This window comes from Puma concolor, chromosome E4 (assembly GCF_028749965.1).
Source record: "Puma concolor isolate L17-30 chromosome E4, mPumCon1.1.hap2, whole genome shotgun sequence".
Lineage (NCBI taxonomy): Eukaryota > Metazoa > Chordata > Mammalia > Carnivora > Felidae > Puma > Puma concolor.
Window position 1 is genome coordinate 56,559,687 of NC_141683.1, and position 22,950 is coordinate 56,582,636.

The window sequence follows — 22,950 nt, forward strand, 5'->3', positions numbered from 1 at the left end:
TTTTAAAATATGTCATGCTACTCCTCTGCTTCAAACTCTCCAGTGGCTTTCTATTTCACTGGGAATAAAAGCCAAAACCCCTTACAGTGGCATTCAAAGCCCAATACGGTCTGGGCCCTTCCCCCATCCCCAATTTTTCTGATCTCGACAATTATTGCTCTCCTTTTTTCTGACTCTGCTTCAATTATCTGGCCTCCTCGTTGTTCCTTGAACACCCAGGGACACTGTCTAAGCAGGCTTTGCTCTTGGCTGTTGCCTCTACCTGGAAAACTCTTGCCCCAATATCTGCAGTTTGTCTTCTTCCTTCCTCCACATCTCTTTTCAGCACAGTGATGCCTTGCCTGAGTATTCCATCTAAAATGTAGAAAAGAGGGGAGTCCAGTCGGCTCAGCGACCGACTCTTGGTTTCGGCTCAGGTCATGATCTCACGGTTTCGTGAGTTCGAGCCCTGCATCGGACTCTGCACTGGCAGCACGGAGCTTCCTTGGGATTCTCTTTCTCTCTGCCCCTCCCCCACTCATCTCTCTCTGTCTCAAATAAAGACACTTTAAAAAAATAAAACGGAGTAAAGAACATGGCTTTTGTCTGCTGTATCTGAACACCTAGAACAGCACTCAGCGTGTTGTAGCAGATGCTGTGGTTGGGCCATCCGGATCCCTTTCAGACCCAGGCACTTGTTTCCCTAGTGGCTGCGAATGTCGGTGGCTGACGGCTTTCAGCTGAGTCCCTCTCCAAGCATTGCTTTCAGCTGCAGACAGGTGCCTTGGCCAAGTTCACGGCCTTCGCCTAGAGACAAAGGAGAGCCCTCGTCCAATGACTGACCAATGTGGGGGTGTGAATGCCCAGCCCCCTTGCTTCACTTTGACCGTAGCTCCCGAGGCCAGTGTGTAACTTACTGCAGCTCCACTCCTCCTACTCACTTCGCTCTCCAGCAGGTGCATATGCAGAGGGCATTCCACCAACGAACTTCCTGCACATAAATCTTACTTGTGTTTCCCAGGAAACTCAACCTAACACTGTGCATACCAGCAGTGGTTTGAGGAAGCAGACTCTAAAAGCAGATTTGGGTGGTGGCTTATCAGACAGGGGCAACCCCGTCACCGGTGGCAAGTGGAGGACAAATAGCCCAGCAGGTTGCAATGGCCACGTGGCGAAATTTTCATTGGTGGTGTCTTGGGATGGGACTCCGTTGAAAAGGAATGAACTGGCAGGTTCAATATCTCACGCTTTTGAGAGGTTCGTGGGAAGCACTAATTTGTAAGGATAGTGCTTCTTGCTCACGGCTACTGATGTTTTTGAGAAAGACCATGAAAAATTGGGGTTAGAGATCTGCAATCGAAGGTGAGGGGAGGAAGAGGCCACCTTGGCCACACGTAAAGGGACTCTTATTTCTCCCCAGCCAAAGGGCAGTGAAAGCTGAGGATATGGTTGTGTAAGACCTAATCATGAGATAAATAGCATCTCAGAGAAGGCAGACTTCTCAGTCCCAGCAAGGCTGGAAAACAGCAGGATCCTGAGATTTGGGATGAAGACTTTGGGGTGATACACTTGGAGACCTTGAAACCCCAGATGCACCCGATCCCCAGGGCCTGCAGGAATGACCCAGCCCTCCCTACTGGGGACCAGCACTCCTTTTGATTGAAGAGGTTATAGAGGCCTCTGTCTTATTTTTTTTTTTTTTTTTTTTTTTTTTAGCCAATTTTAAATACAGTTTTATTTAAGACATTGCATTTTCCACTTAACAATACAGTGCTTATAAAGTGCAATGTTGTATTTCCTTTCCTTGTGCACATATTCCATATTCAAGTATCAAGAAGAGGCCTCTGTCTTATAAGGCAACACACATCCCTTCTGGCTATGAGACCAATATCGAGTCACCATCAGCAACTCACCAGAAAAGTGCTGGGTTAAAGGGGGTTTGGGAGGCCACTCTCCTGAGATACATAATTCCCCAGCAAGGACCCTAGGAGATAGTGCTCATTTACTCCCATGATGGTTCTTAGAAGTTTGGAGTAAGGGATGGCCCACATTAAATGAAGTAGAAATTCTAGAACAGATGGTGGAAAAAGGGAACCAAAGGATCAGAGAAATGGGCATTCTAGACTGGACAGACTAAAAGGACACAGAACTCGCCAGTTGAGTATGCTCTGTGGGTGAGCCAGGAGAACACTCATTTTACCAAAGGGACCAGGTAAGTACTGCACAGAAGGGCTCCAGCATCATTGGGAAGCTCTGTCCTCTGTAGGAGGCTGACAGCACCAGATCCAGTTATTGGAATTGGCCTCACATAGAGCAGTGAAGAAACTAGGCGATAAGACAAGAGGTCAGCTGGAGGTACTCAGTGATCAGGAACATGTGGATAAAATTACCATAACGAGCAGCAAAATCAGAGTGGCAGCTGGGAGGTTTGACCCCCCACAGAACCATAGAGGCGGTTAATAGAACACAGCATTCACAGGAATAGTCAATGGTCAACAAATATCGCTCAGTTTCTACGAGCAAATCAATATGGTGGATGACAAGGAGGTTGAGGGCAGCCACCTCAATAAAAAGCCACCATCTATTTCTCAGGTTCTGGACCTGGAACCCACTAAGAGGGAAATCAGATGGAGGAAGGAGCCCGTAATACCACGGCAACTGTATATGGTAATGACGGCCAATAGGGACCTAGGGCCATTTACTCAAGTCACCATACACTGGGGACAGAATATCCACACACTTTGAAGATTTTTGGACACAAGATTCAACCTGATGCTGATATTCAAAGTGTCAACATGGTCCTTCTGTTAGAGTTGGGGGTGCAGAGAGGCCCGGAATAGAGAGTCCTGGTCCAGGTCTAACTCAGCGAGTCCATCGGGTCCATGACTTGCCCAGTGGTCATTTCCGTATGTTCTGAGTATACCATTGGAATGGACCAACTTGCAGGTTGGCGGTATTCTAATAGAGGCCTTGGCCTGAGGTACCAGCTATCACGGAGGGAACTACTTAAATCACGCCCCTGCCCACCAGACACTAGAGGAAATACCTTGTGGCAGGTGGGAATAGTGCTGATTGATGTTATCCTTACAAACCTGAAGGGTGCAGGGGTGGTGGTTCCTAGAACATCCGCATTGACCTCGCTCCTCTGGCCTCTACAAAACCACACTGAAGATTACAGCAAACTCAACAGAGTCGCAGCCCCATCTAAGAGCAGCTGCCACGTCCAAAGCCACGTGCGTGTTAGAGCAGATCGATGCGGACCTACCCCGTCAGTGAAGTTTGCGGGGATCCAAGGGTCCAGGACACGCCGTTCCATTACCTCCAGATTAAAGGACACAGTATTGCACCTCCCGTCTCTCACCACGCTTCTAGGTGGAGCACATGACTGGCGGGCCTCTCCGGATTCTGAAGCAGCATGCTCCACACCTAGGAATCCTGCTCCAACCTATGTACTGGGCGACACGGAAGTACGCCAGCTCTGAGCAGGTTCTGGAGCGAGAAGGGCCCCTGCGGGTGCAGGCAGTGGGGCGGGTGGGCTCCCAGCCACTTGGTCAGCACTAACTAGACGACCTCATGGTATTAAAGGTATTGGTGATGGAAAAGCTGTTGTGTGCCAAGCTCCAGGAAGAGGATTACAATGCAAGGCCATCTGCAACGGTGTTGTATTCAAGGCTCCTGAGAGAAACCGAGCCCCTGACCTTGGGATACGAAGCCACTAAATGGCCAGAACCGCCCGTCTTGAACGGTTTGAGCAGGCCCTGTGGCAATCCATCCTAAGATGGCAACGACACAGCTAGAACCTGAGGGATGAACAGGGGGCCCAGAGCCCCAGATCTTTCACAGCAGAACCTCTCCCTAAGCTCCCCCGTATGTGTGCGTGAAGGGTCCCCGATGGTCACCTTAGAAGGAAAAAACTGAAGTGTGGTTCTGTCGGTTCACCATGTGGGTACAAGCCCAAATTGGATAGCTGCTGCTCTATGGCAGGCGGCGGGCAGGGGTGGGGGGGGCGCAAACGACAGTGATGAGGGAAAATCGTCCCGACACACAGTTTAGGGCAATGCATCTGGACATTTACTGTGTGGGGAGAGAAGTGGTCCAAAGCAAGAATAAATACAATGGTATAGGGCTTGGCTGTTGGTCAGGAGCTTGGAAATAAAATGGCTGCAAAATCGCCCAGCACTTGGGTGACTAGAATCGACACATTCTGTATATGGGTTTGCTTTTTCTGCCTGCAGGACCTCGGCCAGCATCATCATTGTTTATTCTACCCTGATGAGACCCTCCACCTCCTCGGACCAAAGAATCTACACTAACAGCCAAAGAGATGTGCAGTGGGCACGGAACCCGCAGTCCGCCGTTTCTATGACATACGGTATCCTCTGGAAGCTGCCAGCCTGATTGACTGGAATGGCCTTTTGAAGATGCAATGGCAGAGCCAGCTCGGAGACAATACCGCTCAAAGATGGTATGGCAGGAAGCTTCTAAGAATCCTTGATGATCCCTGCCTCCTGCCATTCACAGCCCTGTGTGACTGTGCCCCTTGAGTGTGGACTTAATTGACTGGCTTCTGATAAACACGATATGGCAGAAGTGACAGGATGTCACTTCCAGACAAAGTTACAAAAAGACCGTGATCTGTTTTGTTTTCTCACTGCCTCTTGGACTGATTGTTTTGAAGCCAGCTGCCATAATGTGAGGCGGCCCCGGGGACAGGCCCAGTGATGAGGGGACAGCAGCCTACCAATGACCATGAGCGATCTTGGAAGAGGGCTGACTCTCTCTGAGCCTTAAAACGGGCTGCATCCTCTGTCAATGGCCCTACGCACTCATGCAAGACCCGGAGACAGAGGGACCTGGCTAAACTGCACCTGTGTTCCTGACCCACAGAAACTGAGATCATGTTTGTCATTTGAGCCACGAAGTTCTGGGGTAATTTGTAACATAGCGTTAGGTAACTAACATGGAGGACTGCCCTTTTAGAAACCAGAGGTGGAGTTGAATAGTTTAGCGTCACTCCCAGTGACCCACTTAGAGAAGCTGGGTTTCTCATCCCTGCAACTCTGGGCCCCGTGGGTTGTTTTTAATTTTAGGGAGCGCGCGCACGCTAGCAGGGGGAGAAAGGCGCGGGGAGAGAGAAAATCTCAAGCAGGCTCTGCGCTGAGTGTGGAGGCCCCATCCCAGGACCCTGGGATCATGACCTGAGCTAACACTGAACCAACTGGGCCACCCAGGTGCCCCCGGTTTAGAGATTCTTGCTCTGAGAAGAGGAATGCATCTACTAGTGACACAGGGACATACCCATTAAGCTTTATAGCTTAGAGTTACTTCGGGTCATTTTGCCAAGGAACAGCAGGCAAGGAAAGAAGTTACCATTTGGCAGAGGTGCAGGAGACTCCAGTCCTCAGGAATTGGGCCAAGGAAGAATATGTCTGACTCTCAAGTGATCTAAGAGGGCAGATAAACATGGCCGCCTGTGGTAGAAAGACCTGGTGAACAAGGGCTCAGACTCCTCAGAGATTAGGAGCGGGTCAAGCCATCCTGACCAGCAGAGGTGCGAGTTGATAGAGCACTCTAGGAGGAGGAGAGGGGAGGAGGTCACTTGTGGCCGGGACACCAGCTTCGATGGCAGGGTCTGTGTTTTGCCCACTAACCTTCTTCAAAGCAGGAAGAAATGAGGTGGACTCTGAAGCTATTCCCAGAGCTGCTTCTCTGAAGCCGGCACCTCCGAGCGGTGAAAGGATGGCCCACACTGGATGCAATAATCAGACTACGCCGAAGGTATAAAAGTCTGGCCCTCTGGCCTGATGGATACCGCAGGAATATCGTGTTTCCAGAGCATCTCACAGGATCTCTGCACAGCCTTTGTTGCAACACCATCTCAGTTCAATTCTTCCTCCTGCCCAGTCCTCCTTTTTACTCCCTCACAAATGTTCACCCCACGGTCAGGCCCCAAGAAACTCCCCGTACGCATCTTTTGCAGTTTCCTCTGGAACCCAACACAACAGCTGAACAAATGAATACATGGTTACCTATTTGGTGCTGTGCCGTCCTTAACTCATTTGCACAACCCAAGAACTAGGAGAAATGTGGTTTTAGAATGGCAGAGACCATCCAGAGTGGAGCTCAGGCCTATGCAGCGCCTTCTAATGGGAAGAATTCAAACCACTGAGTTGGAAAAGATGTCAATGGTCTTCCAACGGTTTCTTTTTCATAGAGAACCGCGTTTTTTGAGGTGCAGTCTTACGTGGGACCTTACGTGGAGAGGGAGTTCAAAGTTACCTCCACCAACATGGCTTCTCTTGCCGTGAGACACCTCTGAGGAACGAGATTCCCTCCGTATCATCTGAAATGGGCAAGAGAAACCCTGACCTGCTGCCATGTTTACAGAAGCTATTTAACTCTTCAGACTCCTGGAGTCTGAAGAGCAGACACCAGATTAAGCGACGTAGATTTAGCAAGACAATGACCTGCTCATTTTTTTGCAACCTACCAGACACCAGGCATTCTATTTATACGTATCTTATTTCATTTAATCATCAGAACCCTGTGAGGAAGAATCGTTTCTGTGTTACGGCTGGAAAAACCGAGAGCTGTGATCTTTCTTAGTAACTTCAAGTCCAGCGCTGCCCATAGCTCAGCGGTCAAAAGCTTGTGCTGGGCAGACTGCCGGGACCAACTCCCGCAACTACTGCGTAGCTTTGGGCAAGTGACCTGTGCCTCATTCTTCTAACGCCTAAGGGAGACTGGAAAGTCACCTACCTCAGGAGGACGTTGGGAGGAGTCAGCTGATACGTGTCAATTAGAACAGAGCCTGGTGCACAGGCAACTTCTAAATTTGGCTATTTCTCTCCAGACACGGCAGGCCTGGGAAGAAGCCAGTTTCGGACATGCGAGGCCGGAGTATTACCCTTTGTCACCGCTTTTCCCCTGTGACTTCTGGTCAGAACATACTTGGGGAGAGCCTTTGTACCAGAGGTGTGGATGGGCACCCGAGGGTCGGAGAGCGGTCTGTCCCATGGGTAACCTTCACCACCAGGGAAGAAGTTCCACCTGCGTCTTTTTCCCTCTGTGCTCCTTGGGAGGGTGGAATCATGCCTCTCTGGGATTCAGGACCTCGCAAGGGTGATGCCTGCCACATGTCCGGTGCTACACAAATCCTTCTGAAATGAAAAGCACTCATGAGAAGGGGATGGCTTCACGTGGGAGGCCTACTCCACCATTCTGTGCTTCCTGCTTGCGTCTCAAAGTACCTTCAGGATGAAGGTTAAAAATCTCAAGTACCTGAACCATGCCCTGATCCTGGGCTGCAGGGAAGGGGCGAGTAACATTTATTATGAGTAACTCTGTTTTTCCCTGTGTGGCTTTAAGCTGATAGAAAATCTGCTAACAGCCATTTAAGAGGAAAATTTGTAACATCCTTTTCAATGACCAGGTTATAGAAATCCAATACCCAATCAATCCCCCCACTGTGGGTATCACTAGCAGCTTCCGTGGGGGAGTATGGCTTTATATTTGTTATTTTCAGCTTCTCATACTGAGGAGTTGGAGAGCAGCTCCTCCCTGGCACCAATTACCCTTAATTTACGTTAGTACTCATATTCTGTACAAGCCATGGAATCCCTTAGCCAAACAAATACTAAAAACCACCTCAGGTGAACACTATGCGTACTTCCAGCCCTAAGTCAGTAAACCAGGGATCATTCCCCACAGAACAGGTGGGCTAGTCAACATGGGAGATCAGAAATTATGGATACCTTAATTCCTCGACCTTACGTGTGCACTGATTTTCCAAGCAATCTTTTGGTGAAGTCCTATGCCATTTCTTTGAGATGCCTGCTGGAGTCTTTCACACAGGGTAAAAGAATTGAAATCGAAATCGGGAAGGACCGGAACCAGGAGGGCTGTCCCTCCTGGTTTAGCTCCTCTGCACTATTGCCCTTCAACCTGAGGCCCACGCATCTGGCAGCACAGGCCTGCTTAAGGGAATCTCCCCGCTCCGATTCCCCACGGAGCACCAATGCGTTTGCGGGCTCCCTTTTCATTTCAGGTGAGGAAACTGTCGACTCCTGCTTTTGCTCAGAAACCAGTTAAGACCAAAATTTACAATCTCACGTATTAGCTGATGTGTCAGGAAATGGTGAGAAATGAGGCCAAGTAAGTACTGCCTAAGTACCTTTAGAAGATCTTAGTCATATTTAGGAAGTTAAGCAGTATAGATAGATGGAAAGAGAGATACAAAGGAGAAGGCCTCGATGGGCAGAAGATGGCCTAAGGCATCCAGAAAACAGGTCAGGTTATTAGTGGCAGAAATCTGAACGACCTCAAGCCACCACCTGTAGCTCTACCTCCTCCATCAGACTACGTTGAGGTAAGAAACGGGACTTCTGCAGTCCCAGCGACTGATACAGAAGTTGATACTTGACCCCTTGCCTCATTTTACCAGTCTCACCTTTTGCTTAAACTCTCTAGTTCAGGTGAAATTTTCTTCTCCTGTGGTACCTTATTCCCCTGTTGAGGGAAATGTGTTTTTAAAAACAGTTCGGGGGCACGTGGGTGGTGCAGTCGGTTGAGTGTCCAGCTCTTGATCTCAGCTCAGGTCATGATCTGTTTGTGAGATCGAGCCCCGTGTCGGGCTGTGTGCTGACACCGTGGAGCCTGCTTGGGATTCTCTTTCTCTCCCTCTCTGCCTCTCCTCCCGATTGCCCTCTCAAAATAAACTTAAAAAAAAAAAAATCTTACATTGGAAGATGGAGTACATTAGCCAGTCTTAAGCACATTCTGACCACTCGCTAGATACCAAACTGACCGATGCCCACAGCTAGTAGGCTGTTAAGTCCAGATTAGTTGAATTCTACCAATTTCACTCTGAAAAACTCTTGTCAAATTAGGTGTAGGGAAAACCAGAAAACTGAGGGAAAGTGTCTGTAAAAACTCAAAGGAATTCTGTGCTTACCCTGTGTAAAAGACTCCAGCAGCATCTCAAAGAAATGGCATAGGACTTCACCAAAAGATTGCTTGGAAAATCAGTGCACACGTAAGGTCGAGGAATTAAGGTATCCATAATTTCTGATCTCCCATGTTGACTAGCCCATCAGTCCAGCTTTCTGGTGTTTTTTTTTTTTTTTTTTTTTTAAGTAATCTCTACACCCAACACGGGGCTTCAACTCACAACCCTGAGACTGAGTCGCATGCTCTACTGACTGAGCCAGCCAGGCACCCCAGATCTGAAGGCTTCTACTTAAGAATCCAAGTGACACCAAGTCATGCTCCCCCACCACAGAAATAAGCTTCATTTCTGTCATAGCAGGAACACGACCTGCCAGCCCACTGTGCCCCAAGAAAGGCTGAAAATCAACAGCCCTCTTGGCCTGGAGCCTGTTGCCACTGTCTTCTGAATTACTTCAGGAAAACGAAACAGAGCCGCTACTTTGAGCGCCAACAGCAGACTCGGCCCTACACCTGAGGGTGTGAGTGAAGACCAGCACACAAAAGGAGGAAAAGGGACCAGCAAATGATCCCCTTTGGCAATGTGCGAATGCCTGGACGGCCAGTTTAACAGGAAGGCATCACTGTCCAGCTCTTTTCTAGTTCATTTCACAAGCAGATTGTTTTATGGCTGAAATTTCTTAATCACTTAAAATATAATCCAATTAAGATGCTTTCCACAAACAGGTCAACTGTGGCTCGCTGTAGCTGCAGGTTACGGGTAGAAGAGACTGGAAAGGGCATGTGGGGATACTGAAGATGCCAACAAGCTGTGGCAGCAGAGGAAGCCCTGTTAGAGGACGAACCCGACGCACTCAGTCCTGACAGTCCTCTCAGCTTCGTTTAACCCAAGGTATATGTGGACTCGGATCCCATCTTCCAGCCAAGAGTATGCTGGAACTTCACTTCCCGTAATTTGCATTGTGAAAATAAGTAGATTTAACGCCTTTTCAAACTATACCCTCCTCTCGTTCCCCAACCCGCCTCCCCCACTTACTCTTCCATCATAATGCACAATTTAGGACTAAGGACAAAAACGCCCTGTTCCTCCTTACCAGAACAGTTCAAACGGCAGAGAATGTTCAAAGGGTTACGCGACCAAAGCCACTACCGATGACTGACTGTAACATCTTCTGGGTAATCTAGTCACACGTCAGAAGAGCCAGAAACAAGAACTGTATGGCCAAACTGTGGAGATCATTTACATAAATACCTTACTTTCACCGGACACTCTTTTGTTCCCATTTTTAACACTGTATGATCCTACCCGGCAAAGGGCCCAAGGTGTTCGTGGTTTCAAATTCGCACAACCAGCTGAGCAGAACGTACCTGGTTGCTTACAAATGCAGAGTACAAACTACATAGTTCAGTCACTCTGAAGTTCTACCATTTACCAGGATCGAACTGAAGGGTCAGAATATGAAAAACAAAGGCCATCGAGGTGACTTGGTAAGAAGGCAAACAGGTGAAGTGGTGACTCCAGCTCTCTTGGTACCAGTCTGTGATCCTAGCCTTACCCGTCGCACCAATTCAGAACACACTTTGAGAAAGAAAACCTTACACAGAAAGCTTGGCTTCACAGTACTTGGGTGTTCTAAGTGATTAAGAATCACAGTAGCCACGAGTAAAGACGGCACACAGGTCATCAGTGACTGGATTACTATTTTTCCGAAAGCTGGGTCTGGAAGCCATGTGTTCTGGATAAGGGATTGTAGACAATTAAAATCCCTCAGCACTTCACGTTACAAAAGGAGTAAATGATAAAACAAATCTCTTACAGGCTGCTTGTGTGGGTGACGACGACTATCAGTGTGCTAGGAAAAATATGAAAAATGCTAACGTTTTAAGTACCGAGATCTATTTTGGGTCGTTCAATTTCTGCCCAGAACAGTGAAACTATTTTGCTACGTTCAGCACTTCACACCATGCACAAAGACCTCTCTCCTCCTGGGCAGACTTGTTTTCAAAAGGAGTATGGCTACCCTGGGAACAGAGGCCACGGCTAATATCTTCCATGACAACATCTACTTTGACTGAATAAGCTTTATAGTTCTTAAAAAAGCCAAATCAAGTCTTTGGATGAGAATCTCTGCCTCGAGCGCAATGTACCCTTGATCACTATTTTTGGTACATGACATACCTTCTTGCTCCAAATTTGGGGAATGGATCAGAAGTTCCAAGATTCATTATTTAGAGAATACTTTATTAGTTTCTGTAATCAAACCCATGTAGATAAGACCTTACACATTTAATACAGCGCGTTACCCCTGTACAAATGGAAAAAATTGTGTTTAACATTTCTAGACCAATATGGCTGTTAATTTCTGTACAATGCCAACCCAACACGGTACGACTGGGGTAGTTTTTCCAAAGTTGACAGCACAGCTAAGGTTTCCAAAAATTCAAATTATTTATATATATATATGTATATGTATGTATATATATATATATATTTATTTATTTATTTATTTATATAAAAAGACCAATAGCAGTATGTTATGCATCAATAGCAGCAACAGCCTTTCCAGGTTCTGCGGTCATCTGCACAAGATTATAGACACATCCAGCACGCTCCATTAATAAAAAAGAAAAAAAACCGGTAAAAAAACAAACCCCCAGAAAACAGCAAAGTTCTGTTACTGTTGTGGTACCTGGCACCATTTTTTTTTTTTTTTTTTTTATTAGCTTCTCAATCATCATCTGGAAAGAAAACATTCTAGAATAACGTCATTAAAAACAGCTCTGAGAAAGCACGGTCACTGTTACGTATCATAAAGCAGGTACAAGGTATTTTACATTCACAGAGGTATGATACAGTACTGTCCTACATCTAGAATACTAGAGGATACAATTTAAAAAGGCATTATTTGAGACTTGATTCTACTTTTCCAGCAGAGGGCCCAAAGGGTGGTACAACACAGCTCTGGTAAAGAAATGCACCTTCTCAGACAGGATTTCCTGTCATTAAGGGCACGGTTCTAGGTATTCACTGCTCTTGATGAACATGAGCTAAAAAACCGTTAAAAAAAAAAAACAACACCAAAACCCAACAAACCCCATTGGATTCATACAAAGATGATGGAGTGGAGGCAAGCCAGACTCAATCTAACTAGTATTTTACCCAATCTGTCGTGTTTGAACGGTAAGAACTCCGTGGAAGAAAGGAGACGCCAAGTAGCACTTGAAAGCTTCGGGCCACAACCAAAACAGCATCATTTCAAACAGAAGCGGTTAGCCAAACCCTGCCCTCTTGGGGACGTCCAAGGGTGTGGACGTCAACATTTCATCATCTACTCACTCATCCAGAAAGAAGGGGAGATCAGTTACTGTACTTTGATTGTGTTCAACTCAATCACAAGGTTACAAAAATAGCAAGCTGCCATAATAAAAAATAAGGCTCCTCTATCCAGCACCAGTTACCTTCAGTTCTTGACCACCAAGCCCACAAATGCTACAACCATACCCAAAGCACACAGGGAGCAAAGAGACCACACCTGACACATTAGCTGGAATCACTGCTGTTCAGCATCAGCTGTTCCTCTGCAGGGTTATTTTCCTCTACTTCTGGTGTTTCATCTAACCGTAAGGATCGCAGTTCTAAATTCTGTGCACTCACGGGATGCGTATGCATATCTGTACATAGATTCTGACCGAAGATGCACGGCGGTCAACCGAGTGTGCATCACATAGCAGGTGCGAGCCGGCAAAGCCTCACTTTACTGGTGCAGCAGCTGTGTGTCAGTGTAAATTGCTCCTGTGTCCCCTGTGTACCTCCAAGCTCTGGACAGGATAATGTCACAGACCATTTTACCCCTTTGGCTGCTGGCATTATCCGACTCAGTTCTCCCTCTTTCCCCGATCCCCTCCCCTGGCCCCCAGCCCCGGCAATAAACCACAGCCTTTAAGATTTTGTTTCTTCTGTTTTGATCGCCTGAGGCTTGATTGGTCCAGTTCTAACAGGTTTGGTGGCTATGGTGGGTGCAGGGGGTGGCTTTTCTTCTACTTTTTCCTGACAGACACCAGGTGGGTCGGCCAGTGTTTCAGGAGGTTTACTGGAATCACTGTCCACTTTCTGGGCTTTGCCTCCTATCTGTTTGCTCTGTTGTTGTTCAGAGAAGAACCGTTGCGTGGACTGAAGAACCTCTGCTCTCTGCTTTGCCTTAAAAAATAAGAAACAACAACTGAAAATGCTGCAGCGCCACCAAAGCCCATCCATCAGTCTCAGTTCACACTCTCGTACCGACCACAAATCAGTCTTCCCCTCGCTGGTCTGGCCCAAAACCAAAAGCACCTCAATGATCTTTCAGCTTTTAACTGATAGATTTCTTCCTATCTTTGCAATCATTCCATGTGATTTTTTTTTTTTTTTAAGCATTTGGAAACAGGACCACCTCCCACCACCTTTTCAAAGTTTGCCCTCTTATAAGATAAGAAGATAGAAATTGCTGTTGCTCTGTATCTTTTCCGGAACAAAACTTATTGATATCAAATTCTGTTTAGGGAAGCTGCTTGCAAATTTGAAAACATATATATGTAACACTTAAAACTTCTAGTTATCAATATGTGGTCTACAATAAAACGAAAAGGAAGCACTTATATTGTGGCATTACCAACACCTAGGACCAAATGTCTTGTGGCTGAGTCCTCTTCCCACAGCTCTCTTCTGCAGGGGAAGAGCGTCAGAAATTAGTAACTACAACTTCACTTGATCACTAAGTTCTGATAGCTCCTACCACATCCTGAGCTGGTAAAATAATCTCCTACTTTTAATGGCTACGTGCCCCGGAGAATATACTTACGTCAGTCACTCTGTAAATTATACCACTGTAATGTACACAAATAAAATTTAAGTTTCTGTATCTCTTGCATACAACAAAAAAGCCCTTCGTGTTCTATAGGAAACCTGTACTATCCAAAGATCTAAAGCAATTCAAGAAATTTTTACCACCCCCCTCCCCGTTATAAGCTCTACTGTCATTTCCAACATGGGCATTATATGAAAATCAAGTGCCAAGGAGACAGAAGCACAAGTGGAAACCATGGCCAAACAGTTTCCAAAGATTTCTACACTTGTATTAAATATACAAGTATATTTAATAGTTATGAACAGATGGAAATCCCTAGGCACACAGCCGTAATACAAGTAGATAATATTTAACAAGAGTTTCACCGCAGAGTAGTCTTTAAATTTGATTACTCAGGATGAGAAATGAGGGATATTAATGCAGAAAGAAACCAGTCAACCAAATTTTCTAAGCGACTGATCATGAACATGTTTCTAATTCAGAGTAGAGCATTACTTTGGACACTGCCCTATTTGAAAGCAGTAAACGTTTCTTTGTTCTAGTCTGACATGATAAACACACACACACACGTAGTGACAAAATAGGCAGAATTACTAAGACCTCTAAAGTCAAGTCTAAGTAAATACAGAAATCAATGGACTCTGCTGGCTGTACAGGCAGACAGGTACAGTTTACGCTAGAAAATCCCCACACAGACTCCTAAAGGCACTCTTCTGCATCAGCAAACATCACGTTATTAGTGCCTTTTATCGTGAAGGATCCCAAAGTGCTTCTCCCAGTCCTTCATCTACAGCTGCACCATCTGCTGTGGGACGTGCCAACTCAGGTGGCGGGCAAAAAAACGGGCATGGAAACAGCTTGAGAAGAAAACTGTACATGGATGACTCATGAAGGAAGAAAAATCAAGATAGGTAAAAATCTCTTACCCACTCCAGAGTTTTCACATAACCATGATGTATATCTTAAGTTTGGGGAGGGGGAAAGGATAAAAAAGAAAACCAAAGGGGGGAAAAAAAAAAAGAAAATGGGGAAGCCTATAATAATCTGTATCGCTTTTTTGCTCTTCCAAAAAATGGTAGCAGCTAAACTCAGATCTCCCTCAAATATGTATTTTTAAAGTAATTCATTTTGCCAGAGTTTAAAATGTCAACTTGTTTGCTAACTAAAGTTGCAAAAAAAAAAAAAATAATAATAATAATTAAAAAAAAAAAAAAAAAAACGAAAAAGTGGGGGGAATAGGGAGGAAAAAAAAGGAAAAAAAAAAAAAAAAAAAAAACCAGGAGTGAATAAAAGCAGTTAGCTCGGTTAAGTCTGCTAAGACAATGAATGCCTGGGTATGTGGTTATGGTCCAGAGGCATCTTAAGACATGGTTCAGAGACAGATTCTTGCTCTGTTGGCTGTTAACACTGTACTAACCTTCATGTCTTGTTCAGCCTTCAACGCAGCCTGGGCCTGATTACCTCTGACTCCAGATAGTGATCCACAAGGACCCCTGGCTACATGTGGCAAACGAGCATGGCTCATGAGGCCTGTGGTCAGCGGAGGAGGCATCTGACTGGCCAGTGCCATTGGTGGCCTCTGAACAGGCGCTGGGAAGGTGTTAGTATGTGGGGCTCTTACCAATGGAGGGACCAGGTTAGGCTGAGAGAGAATCTGAGTGAAAAAAACAAAACATACAACATTGAACTGTTAAAAAAAAAAATTCTGCCAACTAGACCAAGGTTGGCTTATCTCAGAGTAAATCTGTGCCCATTCTGCCAGTGAAAGGAAGTGTATGGATTTGTGCCATTCTATTACAGGACCAAGAACAAACAGGCCATGCTTGGAGAATCTAACAGAAAAATTAGGCAAAGCATGCTATGGCACTTCAGTGGACTCTAGCATTTCATTCAGCTACAAATTCTGAAGGGGAGATAGAAAAGCTATTAATTAGGATATTTTTTAAAAAGATATAATTGCAGAAAAGGCACACACTTATACCAAACATAATCTGAAGATAAATAAAAATGATACCAATTCAACAAATAAAGTGTTTTTTCAGGAACAAACGCTAGTTTGTGAGAGTTACTATCAATTTTAGTCTTTCCATACGATCAGCAAAGGGAAGAGAAGCCAACGTTTTTACACATATATTAGAACATCTTTTGGAAATTTTACCTCAACTACACATAGTTATCTTAAAAAACAACAACAACAACAACACAACAACAAAAAATCTTTAAACCTAGAAAACTTTAAGCACTGGGACCCTTCTCTGAAAAGTCAACTTCTTCAAAAAAAGATAAAAGAAACAGGACTAAAATAAGTGATCAGAGCTGTGTGGGGAATCTTCTGACTACTTCTCTTGTCTGCTTTAGAACTCTACGGATACTACCTGTATCTAGCTAAAAATTGCAGAGAACACAGGTCACAAATATACTGTTAAATAAGCTGTTTCTCATTAAAAACTGTTTCTCAACTAGTTACAATATGGCAAGATTATGAAATCACAGAATTAGCCAGATTAGCACTCATTTGCAAGGAAATAATACTCATTTCTCACTCGTATCTGCCCACCTGGGGTGCAAACTGTGTAGGAAATGGTTGTGTCATTCTCACAGTGGCAGGGGCTGACTGGAACTGCTTCTGATAGACAATGCTGTTCATTTTGCCGGACTGGCTGTTCGGACTTGTGGAAGTAGCCCTTGGAAAAAAGCCATCACTGGTCAGTACAGTAGTGCCAAATAAACAATGCTGTCAGACTTTTAGAGACGCTGCTCTTGGTAGATTCTTCCTGTGTGGTAGCTGATGAAAATTTACCACGGTGAGTTACCAAATATTATGGCAGTGGAGAGACACTGGAGGGGGCAGAGGTGAGAAAGAAAACTAGCTAGATATGCCCTGTATTTAAAAAAAAAAAAACAACTTAAAAATACAGTATAGCAAACACATTCTTAAGAATTTAATAGTTTAACATCTCAGATACAACTATCAGAATGTCTTGTGCTTACCACAGACCTGGTGACATAGTAAGTAAGATCTAACAAACAAATCGTGCTTAAGTATCTGAAAATCCAAATGCCCATTTTACCGGAAGGGACTAGATGTTGGTGTGGTGCTTCTACCACTGATCGGAGGTGTGCCTGGTTTTATATCAATGCCACTTCCAAAGGCTTTCAGTTCCATTTCAGACATCTGAAAAAAAAGCATAGGATAAACTCAGCATTTCTGGAATCCCATAAGCTGAATGCTGTGTTTAGTGTTCTATATACGAAGACTTAATCCAGGAACGGTCAAAAACCTTCAGTACACAAATCCTATAATTAAGTTGCAAATACCATGGAATGATCAAGGCCAAATTTATGGATGGAAAGTCTTAAGAGATTGTGTAAACCCAATTCTTCCACAAAATTTGTGAACTGTTATTAGGCAAAAACCAGAGGAAGCCAAACACATTAAAAGTAAATAGATCTTTAAAAGTATATTGGGGTTTGAGGGGCACCTGGGTGGCTCAGTCGGTTAAGCATCCGACCTCAGCTCAGGTCACGATCTCAGTTTGTGGGATTGAGCCTCGTGTTGGGCTCTGCACGGACAGCACAGAGCCTGCTTGGGATTCTCTTTCCTTTTTCCTCTCCCCCTGCACCTCCCCCGCTCATGCTCTCTCCTGATCTCTCAAAATAAATAAATAAACGTTAAAAAAGTATCTTGGGGTTTGAGACTTCCTGGAAGGTGGTAAAAACCGATGCATTTTATTTATTTTTATAAACTACACAGATGCATACATCTAAACACATGGCCATAAATTCTTAAAGAAACTGTCGGTTTCTCTTCACTTACTTTTCCCGTGGTTGCGATCATGCTATGCTGTGTTCCAGCAGGGATTAGTCCTCTAAAAGGCTGGCTTACTTGTGCAGGACGACTCAGGCTCTGGGCCTGGGCTTGCGGGGTGGTATGCTGTAATGGGGGCTGAAGAGTCTGAGGCAGAGCAATTAAAGGCTGCCCCGTAGATCCAAAATTAGGCAACGAAAGCTGAGATGCTGGTAAAGGTACCGTAACCTAGAAAATAAGCAAACAGTAACTGCAGCAATTTACTTATATCTACGGTATGTACATCCCTACAACTACATATACAACCCTTCATAAACTTTTGAATAACATTTTAAACAGACTATGTCAATCTGTTAATGTGTCTCACATATAATCTTTTGCTTAGTGCTATCTCCATTCTTTTATTAAAGGTGCAACATTAAGACAGATTAGTAGTACAGACGATATAACCAAAATAATTAGGACTATCTTTGAATGAATCCATGGTACATGTCTAACAACCACATAATACAATAAAATCATGGGGTATAACCTAAGAAAGCAGTGTTATTACCACTTCCCAAATAGACATTTCTATATTGTTTTCAGGTCTGGTCTAAATGACCTTTGACAATAAGAAACATAACCTTTCAGTTTTCATATAAACGGTATTTAATTTGAATGTCAATAAGGTTATAAATGTATTTATGAATTTCTACCCTCCAAAGAGGCACCAAAATTAGTAATAAGAAAATGACTAATGGTCTGCCTCTCTCCTTCAGTCCTCTACGAACTTTTAAAGATTAGATTTGTGACATTGCTAAGAGACAGTACATGTCTGTCATTTACACTGTCATACTCTGCCACACTGTTCTAAGTATGACATTAACCAGGGTGATGTTCTTTAGAGCCTTCCTTCGCCTCTAGCATAAATGGTTAAAGCACCTCTCACGCTTTTATGTAACTGTATATCCTGAAAATGGTTTTCGAACTTTTATATTCATGGTATCCTTTGTTACAATAAATGAGTACATGGAAACTCTTTTAAAACAAACAGGCAAACAGCTGAACTGACTTTCATGTGGCCAAGGAAAGGGTGTTGTGGGACCGAGCAGGGTCTACTTCCAGTGACCCCATGGAATTCTAGGAAACCTCAGAGAAAAGTCTGACAACTATCGTACCATCTCCCCCATCCTGGTTCTATTTAAAAACTGCCAAGCAACAACAAAAGCAGTAAAAGTAATAAAATAATGAAGAAAATTGAGGAAATTTACCATGCCATAGTTTACCTGCTGGAGAGCACTTGGTGACTGGGCAGTGTTATAAAAATTTGTCTGACCAGGCGGTTGTACTTGTCCAGAATAAAGATTTGAAGCCTGGGTAAGATTTGCTCTAGCCTAGGAGAAATTTTGTAGGAAAACAGCAGTAAGATTGAAAAATTTCCAATTCAGACATCAAGTGTGTAACTTGAAAGCAATTTCTCAGAATTTTAGTATTAGGTAAAAAGAGCTTTCCCCCGCCATTGTCTTTTAACATTTTTTCTTTAAAAACAGTTTCTTTAAGTAACCTGTTGCATAGGAATACAATGACAATGTAGGATCCTAGTTCATCTTACCTGGAGAAGATGTGTATCAATCAGCTGGGAACCTCCTAGTCCTGATGCCTGACCCAGCTGATGTTCATACAAGATAGGAATAGGTTGCGTATTTGAGGTTTGTTGAAAGGCAAGACCTGATTGTGCCTTTGCAAGTTCCTGGTGTTGCACAGCTGGAAAGTTATGGATGGCAGTACCAGAAAGGACCACAGATGGTTGTGACAGACTACTTTGCATAAAGGCTGGCTGAGACCTACATAGGTATTGAAGAGAAAAGACTTGCGTTAGCGAGTGAATTCTATTTTGGAATCTGGGGATCTTAAGAATGGGTATCCCAAATGACCAAGCACTCTCATTAGCACAATTAAGAAAAGAGAGAATGCAGATTGTGTCTAAGGCACTTGTGTCATGATTTAGAGCCCTGTACACAACAAAGTTCTAGGAAAAGGCTTGCTCTTCCTGAGAAAATAGTAAGATTTTTCTCCTCTTGAACAATGAGAATGATTCTCTTGTCATGTGTTCAATAGCAAGCTCATAACCAGATCTGGTTTTCTCTTTGGTATGGACATCCTTTTCAGATTGATAGCACTAATAGCTGACTTTTATTATTTATATTTCACTACTTCCCCTTGTATATATATTTCTTATAAAAGATCTCAACACTTCTATGGGATGAAGCAGAGTAGTTGTTCAGGATTACCCACAAAGTTTTGGTTTATTTTTATTGCGGTATAGTGGTCATATAACATTGTATTAGTTTCAGGTGTATTACATTATGATTCAGTATTTGGATTATGAAATGATCACCACCACAAGTCTATTTAACATCTGTCACCATACATGCACATAGTTACAAAAACACTTCTTTCTTCTGACGAGAACTTTTAAGATCTACTGTCTCAGCAGCTTTATTGTTTAATGTTTGAGAGAGCATGTGTGTGCATGAGCAGGGGAAGGGCAAGAGAGACAGGGAAAGAGAATCCCAAGCAGGCTCTGTGCTCAGCACAGAGCCCAACTCGGGGCTTGATCCCACAAACCGTGAGATCAAGACCTGAGCTGACATCAAGAGTCGGGCGCTTAACCGACTGAGCCACTCAGGCACTCCTCTCAGCAACTTTAAAATGCCCAACACAGTATTATGGCCAAAGGCTGCAAACTGCTACTTATAAAGTAAGTCATGGCAGGAGAGGGGTGTGTCTGGGCGGCTCAGTCAGTTAGACATCCCATTTTGGTTCAGGTCATGATCTTGCAGTTTCTGAGTTCGAGTCCTGCATTGGACTCTGTGTTGATGGTTCAGGGCCTGGAGCCTGCTTCCAATTTTGTGTAACTATAGTTAATAATACTGTATTGCATATTCGAATGGTTAAAAAAAAAATACAATGCTGAAATCTAACTTCAGACTACCCTCTTACCTCTGGGATAGGGTCCTTCAAGCTATATTTTTAAAAATGCTAAGATAAAAAGTAACTAGATCAAAGCAGTGGGTTAAAGACAATATGACCCATAAATAATATTACGCTTTGTTAAAGCTGACATATGTGGCAGAAACAAAAGCCATTAAGCAGGAATGCTAGCCTGGAGTCACGACCAATCTTTAGAAGGTCTATGTTTCAAATACAAAATGGGAAAACGTAAGCATACTGTTATAAACTGCCCTGTCATGGCATAAGTTAATTCAGGGATTCCATATTAATAAACATTATGCTGATTAGGTTGAGAGCAAGAAGTAGCAGAATGACGTAGGAATACAAACAACTGCTTTCAAAGGCTAACCTGTGCCTTCTAATATGGTTGTCATTAGCCACAATCACATGCACAGCATACATCATATTTCTATTGAACAGTCCTGGTCTTAAGAAGTACATCTTCCAAGACAGTCGTTAAGATGGGGATCAAGACACAGACCGTCAGTGCACAGCTACTCCAACTCCCACGGCTAAGGATGACATCGCTCATCACCGAACTCTTTTTTGCACAGCTGGAAAGTAGCCGCAAACTTTTCAACAATGTTTCGAGCAACTCATACCAATCAAAAGATTTCCTTGATCAAAAAAACAGTTTCTTCTATATTTGTCACCATTCTCACCACTGCTTCTGTTCTTTGACACTCTGCTCTTCTCTCTTTAATCACACCCCATCCTAAACCCTGACCCCTTACATACTCCTGTCACCTGCCAGGTCTCGGCTCACACCCCACAGCAGGCGTAGATTTCTAGTTGTTGCAGCAAGATGGCAGGCAGCCTTTTTAGGTCCGTTAGCAGCTATTTTCTGTGATTTCTAATTGTTCTGGGATTGTTGTTATCCTCATCTTCAAGAAGGTTTGAGGTCTCATTTTGTTAGGTAAAGTCTTGACTGAAATTACCAGAGGCTGAGTCTCATGACATATAATCATTTAACGTACTTTTATAACAGGGTCATCCTAGCTTGGGGGGGGGGGGGGGAGGGAGAAGGGGGGAGGAAGGAGCAGTAGGGATATGGCAAGAAGGCCCAGCGGTCACAAAAGCATGTACCTGTACGGCTGAAGTGAGGAAGTGAACAGCTCCTGAGTCTGGGAAACGGCAGGTCCAGCACCGAGACCCAGCTGGGCCTGATGCTGCCCTTGCAGTGGCGCGTAAATAGGGATCGGAATCTGCTGAACTGAGGCTGGCTGCAATGCAATAAAAAACAATACGTGAGCACCATATACACAAATCACAACACTTGGGAAAATAAAAATTTGAGATATGGAAAGAATAAAAGAACAATGCCATGCATATCAGCTCCCTTTTCAAACGAAACCAAATGTAAACATCTAAATTTTCCTTTCAATACATTACTTTTTCTACACTGCTAATCACTAAGGTTTGGCAAATTTGGGAAAAGTGTGAAAATTTGGCCAGTACCATATCAAAGTAATCGTGGATTGTCCCATGTTGTCAACAGAAGATTTTAACTTCAAAGAGGCTGTTATTTGTAGCCGAAGGTAACCATTACACCATTAGCATGCCAAGAAACAAACGTCTGTGGTATTTACCTGAGAAAGACCTGGCTGGAAGCCTTGTTGCTGAGCCAAGGATGGTGGGGCCAAGCGTGCATGTTGGGTGTTGAATAAATGACTCGTGTCCATATAGAAAGCAGGGATTTGAGCTACAGACCATCAGGAAAAATAAGCAGTAGTCAGTGTCTGAACTTCAGAATTTTCCAAAAAGTAACTAAAAACTAAATCTTGAAGCAGATTTCAAATTAAATGAGCCTTCTGAAAATTACTACAGCCAAGGAAAAACTAGATATGTGGAAAGATGCAAAACTTCTGGCAGACAGGTATATGCAAATTAAAACAACAAAACTCTAGTACAGTTGACCCTTGAAAAACATGGGTTTGAACCATGCAGATTTTTTTCGAATAATTCCATATAGTACTGTAAATGCATTTTTCCTCTCCTTACAATTTTCTTAGTAACGCTTTTTCTCTAGTTTACTTTATTGTAAGAATACAGCATATAATACATATGACCTACAAAAATATGTGTTAATCAACTGTTTATCAGTAAGGTTTCTGATCAATAGTAGGCTATTTGTAGTTACATGTGGGGGGGAGGGGCTAAAACTTGTATGTGGATTTCTGACTGTGTAGGGCGTCAGCATCCCAACCCTTGCATCGTTCAAGGGGTCAACTGTACCTGTGATGATATAGGAAAACAGATATTCATATACTGCCAATGGGGTATAAACTAGTAAAATTTGACCTGATCTACTAAAAGTGAAAATGAACCTACCTGCTTACTGGCAAACCTACTCTAATTTTATGTCTAATTAAGGAA

General features: G+C 44.0%; 1 protein-coding gene across 12 annotated transcripts in view; it reads right to left on the reverse strand.

Annotated features, from left to right (window-relative positions):
* Positions 1-11,146: 11,146 nt before the first annotated feature.
* Positions 11,147-22,950, reverse strand: part of PRRC2C (proline rich coiled-coil 2C) — a 95,975-nt gene continuing 84,171 nt past the window's right edge. For 4 of the 12 annotated variants that reach the window (XM_086693478.1, XM_086693480.1, XM_086693477.1 and 1 more), the window contains exons 27-35: positions 22,164-22,276; positions 21,661-21,797; positions 19,172-19,403; positions 18,831-18,953; positions 17,587-17,805; positions 16,841-16,944; positions 16,327-16,453; positions 15,187-15,423; positions 11,147-13,123 (exon numbers count right to left, since the gene is read on the reverse strand). In XM_086693478.1, the coding sequence (XP_086549604.1) occupies positions 12,866-13,123; positions 15,187-15,423; positions 16,327-16,453; positions 16,841-16,944; positions 17,587-17,805; positions 18,831-18,953; positions 19,172-19,403; positions 21,661-21,797; positions 22,164-22,276 (1,550 nt within the window). In that variant the 3' untranslated portion in view covers positions 11,147-12,865. The other 8 variants (XM_086693481.1, XM_086693479.1, XM_025926198.2 and 5 more) reach the window with 6 other exon arrangements.